The 11,114-nt window shown below is 46.7% G+C and overlaps 1 protein-coding gene across 2 annotated transcripts in view; it reads left to right on the top strand.

Annotated features, from left to right (window-relative positions):
• Window positions 1-11,114, top strand: part of ndst3 (N-deacetylase/N-sulfotransferase (heparan glucosaminyl) 3) — a 42,923-nt gene that overhangs the window by 8,335 nt on the left and 23,474 nt on the right. For both annotated transcript variants that reach the window (XM_029118208.2, XM_029118209.2), the window contains exons 5-7: window positions 7,131-7,218; window positions 9,114-9,268; window positions 9,992-10,177. In XM_029118208.2, the coding sequence (XP_028974041.2) occupies window positions 7,131-7,218; window positions 9,114-9,268; window positions 9,992-10,177 (429 nt within the window). The remainder of the gene's footprint in view (window positions 1-7,130; window positions 7,219-9,113; window positions 9,269-9,991; window positions 10,178-11,114) is intronic.

Here is an 11,114-nt window from a genome sequence, read left to right as displayed (position 1 = left end):
CCCCCCCACCTCTATAGGATCACACTGGCCCAATGTCACTGGCCCCCACCTCTGGAGGATCACACTGGCCCAATGTCACGCCCCCCCCACCTCTGGAGGATCACACTGGCCCAATGTCACTGGCCCCCACCTCTGGAGGATCAAACTGGCCCAATGTCACGCCCCCCCCACCTCTGGAGGATCACACTGGCCCAATGTCACTGGCCCCCACCTCTGGAGGATCAAACTGGCCCAATGTCACTGGCCCCCACCTCTGGAGGATCACACTGGCCCAATGTCACTGGCCCCCACCTCTGGAGGATCACACTGGCCCAATGTCACTGGCCCCCACCTCTGGAGGATCACACTGGCCCAATGTCACTGGCACCTACCTCTGGAGGATCACACTGGCCCAGTGTCACTGGCCCCCACCTCTGGAGGATCACACTGGCCCAATGTCATTGGCCCCCACCTCTGGAGGATCACACTGGCCCAATGTCACTGGCCCCCACCTCTGGAGGATCACACTGGCCCAATGTCACTGGCCCCCACCTCTGGAGGATCACACTGGCCCAATGTCACTGGCACCTACCTCTGGAGGATCACACTGGCCCAGTGTCACTGGCCCCCACCTCTGGAGGATCACACTGGCCCAATGTCACTGGCACCTACCTCTGGAGGATCACACTGGCCCAATGTCACTGGCCCCCACCTCTGGAGGATCACACTGGCCCAATGTCACTGGCACCTACCTCTGGAGGATCACACTGGCCCAATGTCACTGGCCCCCACCTCTGGAGGATCACACTGGCCCAATGTCACTGGCCCCCACCTCTGGAGGACCCCCGCTGCATCCTAATCAACGTCCGTAGCGGCTCTCAGAGGACCGTCTATCCTGGTTTAAAAGCATCCCTCAGTGTTTGATGAGTTCAATCCTCCTGTTTACACCTCCACAGCATCTATTGATCTTCCTGGGGTAAAAACGGCTTTCTAAAATAAATGTGATTGATTGATTGAATCCTCAAGGTTTAACTTGACACTCTAACTGACCCCCACCTCGATTAGCACTGACTCACTTTAACTCATTTATTTAAAAGTCCCTTTTTACTTGAATGTCCTCAATCTCAGCTCACTGTTCAACATCTGCTGCTCCCATAGTAACCCTTTGACTGTATCCCACTATGGAACCCCTGAAAACCTCCACTTCTGAGGAGCGTCTACCTCCCCCTCAGAGGAGCGTCTACCTCCCCCTCAGAGGAGCGTCTACCTCCCCCTCAGAGGACCGTCTAGCTCCCCCTCAGAGGAGTGTCTACCTCCCCCTCAGAGGAGCGTCTACCTACCCCTCAGAGGAGTGTCTACCTCCCCCTCAGAGGAGTGTCTACCTCCCCCTCAGAGGAGTGTCTACCTCCCCCTCAGAGGAGCGTCTACCTCCCCCTCAGAGGACCGTCTAGCTCCCCCTCAGAGGAGTGTCTACCTCCCCCTCAGAGGAGCGTCTACCTACCCCTCAGAGGAGTGTCTACCTACCCCTCAGAGGAGCGTCTACCTCCCCCTCAGAGGAGCGTCTACCTCCCCCTCAGAGGAGCGTCTACCTCCCCCTCAGAGGAGTGTCTACCTCCCCCTCAGAGGACCGTCTAGCTCCCCCTCAGAGGAGTGTCTACCTCCCCCTCAGAGGAGCGTCTACCTACCCCTCAGAGGAGTGTCTACCTCCCCCTCAGAGGAGTGTCTACCTCCCCCTCAGAGGAGCGTCTACCTCCCCCTCAGAGGAGCGTCTACCTCCCCCTCATGCCCTTCAGGTCTCTGCTGACACTGACTGAAACAAATTGCAAAAGACCCTTAAGCTTTCACCCATAAACCACACTTCCCTCATTAACCACACTTCCCTCATTAACCACACCTCCCTCATTAACCACACCTCCCTCATAAACCACACTTCCCTCATTAACCACACCTCCCTCATTAACCACACTTCCCTCATTAACCACACTTCCCTCATTAACCACACCTCCCTCATTAACCACACCTCCCTCATAAACCACACTTCCCTCATTAACCACACCTCCCTCATTAACCACACCTCCCTCATAAACCACACTTCCCTCATTAACCACACCTCCCTCATTAACCACACCTCCCTCATTAACCACACTTCCCTCATTAACCACACCTCCCTCATTAACCACACCTCCCTCATAAACCACACTTCCCTCATTAACCACACCTCCCTCATTAACCACACCTCCCTCATAAACCACACTTCCCTCATTAACCACACCTCCCTCATTAACCACACCTCCCTCATAAACCACACTTCCCTCATTAACCACACCTCCCTCATTAACCACACCTCCCTCATAAACCACACTTCCCTCATTAACCACACTTCCCTCATAAACCACACTTCCCTCATTAACCACACCTCCCTCATTAACCACACCTCCCTCATTAACCACACCTCCCTCATAAACCACACTTCCCTCATTAACCACACCTCCCTCATTAACCACACCTCCCTCATTAACCACAACTCACTCATTAACCACACCTCCCTCATAAACCACACTTCCCTCATTAACCACACCTCCCTCATTAACCACACCTCCCTCATAAACCACACTTCCCTCATTAACCACACCTCCCTCATTAACCACACCTCCCTCATAAACCACACTTCCCTCATTAACCACACCTCCCTCATTAACCACACCTCCCTCATAAACCACACTTCCCTCATTAACCACACCTCCCTCATTAACCACACCTCCCTCATAAACCACACTTCCCTCATTAACCACACCTCCCTCATTAATCACACCTCACTCATTAACCACACCTCCCTCAATAACCACACCTTCCTCATAAACCACACCTCACTCATTAACCACACCTCACTCATTAACCACACCTCCCTCATTAACCACACCTCACTCATTAACCACACCTCACTCATTAACCACACCTCCCTCATTAACCACACCTCCCTCATAAACCACACCTCCCTCATTAACCACACCTCCCTCATTAACCACACCTCACTATACTCAGATACACCCAGATCTGATCGGTGCCCCTGATAAATGGACCTTCATGTGTCTGTACTTAGGGACAATTACCTGTTTCAATAACTGTCTAATAAAACACATAGAAGCACATTGTGGAGGCGGAACACTGCCGTGGGTCGTCACCCAATGCAGACAGTCTGACTCCTTTCATTGATTTCAGGGGAAATGTTCACTGAACGCCAGAAGCAGATGGATGGATTGGAACTGAGCCGTAAGCATACTTTACGGTTTAGAGTTTTGGGGGAAACATATTTCACCCGCAGTTTGATGTAGTAACTATGTCAGGCTGGAATAATGTTAGAGACAGAGAGAGAGGTGGGGGAGAGAGAATGGGGGAGAGAGCGAGAGGGGGGAGAGAGAGATGGGAGAGAGATGGGGGAGATGGGGGGGGTGGGAGAGTGGGGGGTGTGAGAGAGATAGGGATGGGAAAGAGATGGGGGAAAGAAAGAGAGATGGGGGAGAGAGAGAGATGGGGGAGAGAGAGAGATGGGGAGAGAGAGAGATGGGGGAGAGAGAGATGGGGGGAGAAATTGAGCATGGGGATGATTACACTGTCCTGATGAACTCCTAATCAATTATACTGACCTGATCCACTCCTAATCAATTGTACTGTCCTGATCAACTCCTAATCAATTATACTGACCTGATCAACTCCTAATCAATTATACTGAACTGATCAACTCCTCATCAATTATACTGGACTGATCAACTCCTAATCAATTATACTGACCTGATCCACTCCTCATCAATTATACTGACCTGATCAACTCCTGATTGATTATACTGATCTGATCCACTCCTCATCAATTATACTGACCTGATCAACTCCTGATTGATTATACTGACCAGATCCACTCCTGATTGATTATACTGACCTGATCCTCTCCTAATCAATTATACTGACCTGATCAACTCCTAATCAATTATACTGACCTGATACACTCCTCATCAATTATACTGACCTGATCAACTCCTGATTGATTATACTGACCTGATCAACTCCTAATCAAGTATATTGACCTGATCAACTCCTAATCAATTACACTGTCCTGATCAACTCCTAATCAATTATACTGACCTGATCAACTCCTGATCGATTATACTGACCTGATCAACTCCTGATTGATTATACTGACCTGATCAACTCCTGATTGATTATACTGACCAGATCCACTCCTGATTGATTATACTGACCTGATCCTCTCCTAATCAATTATACTGACCTGATCAACTCCTAATCAATTATACTGACCTGATACACTCCTCATCAATTATACTGACCTGATCAACTCCTGATTGATTATACTGACCTGATCAACTCCTAATCAAGTATATTGACCTGATCAACTCCTAATCAATTACACTGTCCTGATCAACTCCTAATCAATTATACTGACCTGATCAACTCCTGATCGATTATACTGACCTGATCAACTCCTGATTGATTATACTGACCTGATCAACTCCTGATCGATTATACTGACCTGATCTACTCCTGATTGATAATACTGACCTGATCCACTCCTAATCAATTATACTCACCTGATCAACTCCTGATTGATTATACTGACCTGATCCACTCCTCATCAATTATACTGACCTGATCAACTCCTGATTGATTATACTGATCTGATCCACTCCTCATCAATTATACTGACCTGATCAACTCCTGATTGATTATACTGACCTGATCCACTCCTAATCAATTATACTGACCTGATCAACTCCTGATCAATTATACTGACCTGATCAACCCCTGATTGATTATACTGACCTGATCAACTCCTAATCAATTATATTGACCTGATCAACCCCTGATTGATTATACTGACCTGATCCACTCCTAATCAATTATACTGACCTGATCAACCCCTGATTGATTATACTGACCTGATCAACTCCTAATCTATTATACTGACCTGATCCACTCCTAATCAATTATACTGACCTGATCAACTCCTGATCGATTAAAGAGGAAGAGGGAGAGAGGGAGGGCGAGAAGAGATTTAGGGTTGAGGAGAGACGGGGAGACTGAAAGAGAGCGAGGGACAGGAGGAGAGGAGGTTGAATTGAGAGCAGGACGGAAAGAGGAAATACGGGAATAGAGAATGTAGAATTAACATATACAGAGGGAGGAAAGAGAAAGACTCAGTGATGAAAAGTGACAGAGAAGTCGAGACGGAGAAAGAGAGTGGTATAGATTAATATTGAGAGATAGAGAGGGAGAGAAAAACAGTAAGGGAGAACAAGGGAGAGAGGGAGAGAAAGACAGTGAGGGAGAGCAAGTGAGAGAGGGAGAGAAAGACAGTGAGGGAGAACAAGGGAGAGAGGGAGAGAAAGACAGTGAGGGAGAGCAAGTGAGAGAGGGAGAGAAAGACGGTGAGGGAGAGCAAGTGAGAGAGGGAGAGAAAGACAGTGAGGGAGAGCAAGTGAGAGAGGGAGAGAAGACGACACACTCTTTACTTCCAGCTCTTTCAGCCTTCCTTAAAATTAGAACAGTCGCCTCCTCTCTCCTGAGAATGTGACATTTTCACTGAGAGATAAGGAGAAGGAAGAGGGTTGGAGATGGATAGAACCGGGTTGATGAGAATGGGGTTGAATGGACTGATAGAAGGGGATTGAGGAGTAGGGGGAGGTGTTGAGGAGATGGAGAGGGGGGGGGGTTGAGGAATTGAAGAGAGGGGGATGGGATGCTTGATGTTCAAGTGTTATGTAGAATGAAGGAGTCCCTCTAGAGGGGAGGTGGAAAGAAGGAAGAATAGAGGGGGAGGGGAGGAGGCTGGTTACAGAAAATGGAGGAGTTGGTGAGAGGGAGGGAGAAAAGGTTGGGGGCTGTCCTGTACATTTGTCACAACGGTAAAATGACAAATATATTTATTCAAATTATATTTAATATCACATACATTTGTCCTGCACGGTTCCTGTTTGTATTCATGCTAGAGACTGCTGGGGCGACTCATCTGTTTTCTATGTTGTTGGGGTTTAGAGATTCAGGATCCCTGGATTCTGTTGAATGCTGGACAGTGAGCAGGAGTACGGACATCCACTGAAGGACAGATATCTATTTATGATAGACAGAGACAATGACTGACAAACTCTTAGAGCAATTAACATGCAGAACACTTAGATTCAAATATTGAGAACCCTCAGAATACTTTTAGAACATTTAGAACATGTATAATTTATAGAACCAAAGGAACAAAAAGATTTATATCTCTCCCTCCCTCCCTAACCTCCCTCCCTCCCTAACCTCCCTCCCTGTCAACCCCTTCCTCCCTGTCAACCCCTCCCTCTCTCTCAACCCCTCCCTCCCTGTCAACCCCTCCCTCTCTCTCAACCCCTCCCTCTCTCTCAACCCCTCCCTCCCTGTCAACCCCTCCCTCTCTCTCAACCCCTCCCTCCCTCTCAACCCCTCCCTCTCTCTCAACCCCTCCCTCTCTCTCAACCCCTCCCTCCCTGTCAACCCCTCCCTCCCTCTCAACCCCTCCCTCCCTCTCAACCCCTCCCTCTCTCTCAACCCCTCCCTCTCTCTCAACCCCTCCCTCCCTGTCAACCCCTCCCTCCCTCTCAACCCCTCCCTCCCTGTCAACCCCTCCCTCCCTCTCAACCCCTCCCTCTCTCTCAACCCCTCCCTCTCTCTCAACCCCTCCCTCCCTGTCAACCCCTCCCTCCCTCTCAACCCCTCCCTCTCTCTCAACCCCTCCCTCTCTCTCAACCCCTCCCTCCCTGTCAACCCCTCCCTCCCTCTCAACCCCTCCCTCCCTCTCAACCCCTCCCTCCCTGTCAACCCCTACCTCTCTCTCAACCCCTCCCTCCCTGTCAACCCCTCCCTCCCTCTCAACCCCTCCCTCCCTGTCAACCCCTCCCTCCCTCTCAACCCCTCCCTCTCTCTCAACCCCTCCCTCCCTCTCAACCCCTCCCTCTCTCTCAAACCCTCCCTCTCTCTCAACCCCTCCCTCTCTCTCAACCCCTCCCTCCCTGTCAACCCCTACCTCTCTCTCAACCCCTCCCTCCCTGTCAACCCCTCCCTCTCTCTCAACCCCTCCCTCTCTCTCAAACCCTCCCTCTCTCTCAACCCCTCCCTCTCTCCAGGCCCTACTGAACACTCAGTACCGGCTGAGATCTCAAATCACCAACTTCACCTTTAACTTGGGCTTCTCTGGAAAGTTCTACCATACAGGTGACTATACACTTTAATTGCTCCCAGGTTATTGTTGTAAATTAGAATGTGTTCTCAGTTAACTTATCTAAAGAAGGTTTTTAGACAGGTTCTGCCTAGAGCCATATATTATAGACAGGTTCTGCCTAGAGCCATATATTATAGACAGGTTCTGCATAGAGCCATATTTAATAGACAGGTTCAGCGTACAGCCATATATAATAGATAGGTTCTACATAGAGCCATATTTAATAGACAGGTTCAGCGTACAGCCATATATAATAGATAGGTTCTGTGTAGAGTCATTGATAATAAACAAATTCAGCATAGAGCAATATATAATAGACAGGTCTCTATTGATATCAAAGCATGTCTTTCCTTCTACAGTCAATTATCACATGATGACCTTCTCTTTGATGGTTTTATGATCTTACCTTTAATGTTCGTCATATATTTTCTTGATTATATTCACTTAATGAACTTTCCAACACTATTGTGATGCATTTCAGTTGCTAATAACTATAGGCCTATATACATCAGATTACAATGTGGTTAGCCTTCTTTTACGTATTTCTCTGTGTTATTTAGGTTTTAATTAGGATTAGAGGAGAATCTTTTCATCACAGTAATTGTTTCTGATATTCCTGGTGTGTGAAACCGTGATGTCAGGACAGGATCTGGCCCATTAATCGGGGCTCCTTTACCTCGCTGTTTAAGGCTATAATGGTGTAATGTCATAAATCATTACATGTTCATTATTTAACCATAGGTTTCTGTGGAGTAGCCAATGCAGCCAGTGGAACTGTTCAGAGAGATTTCCTTGGTGAATCCCTGAGAGAAAAGTTCTTATTTTTATTAAAATACAGTTAAACAACATAAAACAGTGGCTAGTGAAAGAAGGTGTAAAGCACAGTATGTACCTGGATATACGGTACATAATCCAGAATGTGAAGGTGTAAAGCACAGTATGTACCTGGATATACGGTACATAATCCAGAATGTGAAGGTGTAAAGCACAGTATGTACCTGGATATACGGTACATAATCCAGAATGTGAAGGTGTAAAGCACAGTATGTACCTGGATATACGGTACATAATCCAGAATGTGAAGGTGTAAAGCACAGTATGTACCTGGATATACGGTACATAATACGGTACATAAAATGTAAATATTTACATTTAAATATTTACATGTTCTAACAAATATCAAACATTTTCTTTATATTTCAATCTGGTTACTGCAGAAATGCACACCAGTTGCCATCATTCTGTTTTGAATGTGTTTCTAACCGTTTTGAGGACAGTGTGGAAGCATTTGAGAAAACGTGAGCTGTGAATATACTGTTTTGGGAGTGGTGGAGTACAAATGAGAAAAGAGTTCATGGATTTTGAGGGATGTGTTCATTAAATGCATTTTGTGTGAAGGCAATGAGAAATTATTCACAGTTTGGTTCACATACACTTCTGTTTTGTTGTCTGTGTTACTGTAACTTCTGCATTGTTCGATGCTTGTAAGCAATCGAGAACAACTGTAGTATCAGTTATCAACCCCTCATGACGTGTGTTTTTGTGTGTTTGTGTGTGTGTTTGTGTGTGTGTGAGTGTGTGTGTGTGTTTATGTTTGTGTGTGTTTGTGTGTGTGTGTTTGTTTGTTTGTTTGTGTGTGTGTTTGTTTGTGTGTGTGTTTGTTTATGTGTGTGTGTTTGTTTGTGTGTGTGTTTGTGTGTGTTTGTGTGTGTTTGATTGTGTGTGTGTTTGTGTGTGTGTGTTTGCGTGTGTTTGTGTGTGTTTGTGTGTGTGTGTGTTTGTGTGTGTGTGTGTGTGTGTTTGTTTGTGTGTGTGTGTGTTTGTGTGTGTGTGTTTGTGTGTTTGTGTTTATGTGTGTGTGTGTGTGTGTGTGTGTGTGGTTTTTCAGGTACAGAACAGGAAGATGACGGGGATGACATGCTGCTGCAGTACGTGTCTGAGTTCTGGTGGTTTCCTCACATGTACAGTCACATGCAACCTCACCTCTTCCACAACCTCACCTCTCTGCTGGACCAGATGGTCCTCAACAAGGACTTTGCCCTGGTGAGACACACACACACACCTGAGCTCTTCCACAGCCTCTCCTCTCACCTGGACCACACACACACCTGAGCTCTTCCACAGCCTCTCCTCTCACCTGGACCACACACACACCTGAGCTCTTCCACAGCCTCTCCTCTCACCTGGACCACACACACACTCGTTTGAAAAGACATGGGTCTCTGGTTTGAAGGAGAACAGAAGGACAGGACTGATCTTAGTTATCTAATCCTGTGTCCACTTCAGTGGTCTTCATATCTCTCCCCCATCTCTCCCTCCACCTCTCCCCCATCTCTCCCTCTCCCCCATCTCTCCCTCTTTCCCCCATCTCTCCCTCTCTCCCCCATCTCTCCCACTCCCCCATCCCTCCCCTCTCTCTGTGGGGTTCCATTAACTATTACTAATTTCATCATTTCATTTCAAAGAGAGATTATTTTCACAGTCTCTCTCTTCTATGCTTCCCTGGTGAGAAGAAAGATCAGTTCTATTACAGACACATGCACACACACGCACAGACCCACACGCACAGACACACACACACACACACACACACACACACACTGGGGATAGTGTTATTACAGACTGTAACGAAATGAAACTCATTAAAGCACACTGTGATCTGATCTCCCCCCGGTCACACTCCCTCTCATTTCTCAATTCACTTTAATATACCTAATTGACATGGAGAGTGAAGCTGTGTTTATGAAGCAGCCCTGATCCCTGTAGGAACATGGTATTCCGGTGGACCAGGGATATGCAGTGGCGCCCCATCACTCTGGGGTCTATCCTGTCCATGTCCAGCTGTATGAAGCCTGGAAGGAGGCCTGGGCAATCAAAGTCACCTCCACGGAGGAATACCCTCATCTCAAACCTGCCCGGTATCGCAAAGGATTCATTCACAATGACATCATGGTGAGTACACGAACGCTTAGGTAAAAAAATGTAAATACCTGAGGACAGCCAGGCAAACCACCTGGTGAATAGAGGAGTTTATGGACTGAATATGGTATAAATAAACTGTAAAGTTTTAGTAGATGGTGGTCATGGTATAAATGAACAGTAAAGTTTTAGTAGAGGGTGGTCATGGTATAAATAAGCTGTACTGTTTTAGTAGCGGGTGGTCATGGTATAAATAAACGGTACTGTTTTAGTAGAGGGTGGTCATGGTATAAAGAAACGGTACTGTTTTAGTAGAGGGTGGTCATGGTATAAATAAGCTGTACTGTATTAGTAGAGGGTGGTCATGGTATAAATAAACTGTACTGTTTTAGTAGAGGGTGGTCATGGTATAAATAAGCTGTACTGTATTAGTAGAGGGTGGTCATGGTATAAATAAACTGTACTGTATTAGTAGAGCGTGGTCATGGTATAAATAAGCTGTACTGTTTTAGTAGAGGGTGGTCATGGTATAAAGAAACGGTAGGGTGGTCTGTACCCAGCAGATGGGAAGGCGGTGCTAATACAGAGTCAGATAATTTGATTGACAGTTATGGTTGCCTAGTGATGGATGTTAGTCCCGCTTCAGACACATAATTTCTTTCCAGTGGGAGTTCAAAAACATCTCCAGCGGATTTGAAAAGCTGTAATGTTTCCTTACAGATATACAAATGTGCCTTATACTGGAGCGCTTCCAAGGCATCACATTCAATCTATCTGAAAAGATGTTACACATTACAGATATCACAACTAAAAAAGGATATGACACGTTACAGATGTCACAACTAAAATAGGATATGACACGTTACAGATGTCACAACTAAAATAGGATATGACACGTTACAGATGTCACAACTAAAAATGGATATGACACGTTACAGATGTCACAACTGAAATAGGATAAGATATGACA

The sequence above is a fragment of the Esox lucius genome, chromosome 25 (genome assembly GCF_011004845.1).
Source record: "Esox lucius isolate fEsoLuc1 chromosome 25, fEsoLuc1.pri, whole genome shotgun sequence".
NCBI classification, from domain to species: Eukaryota; Metazoa; Chordata; class Actinopteri; order Esociformes; family Esocidae; genus Esox; species Esox lucius.
This window is presented reverse-complemented; position numbering and strand designations above follow the sequence as displayed.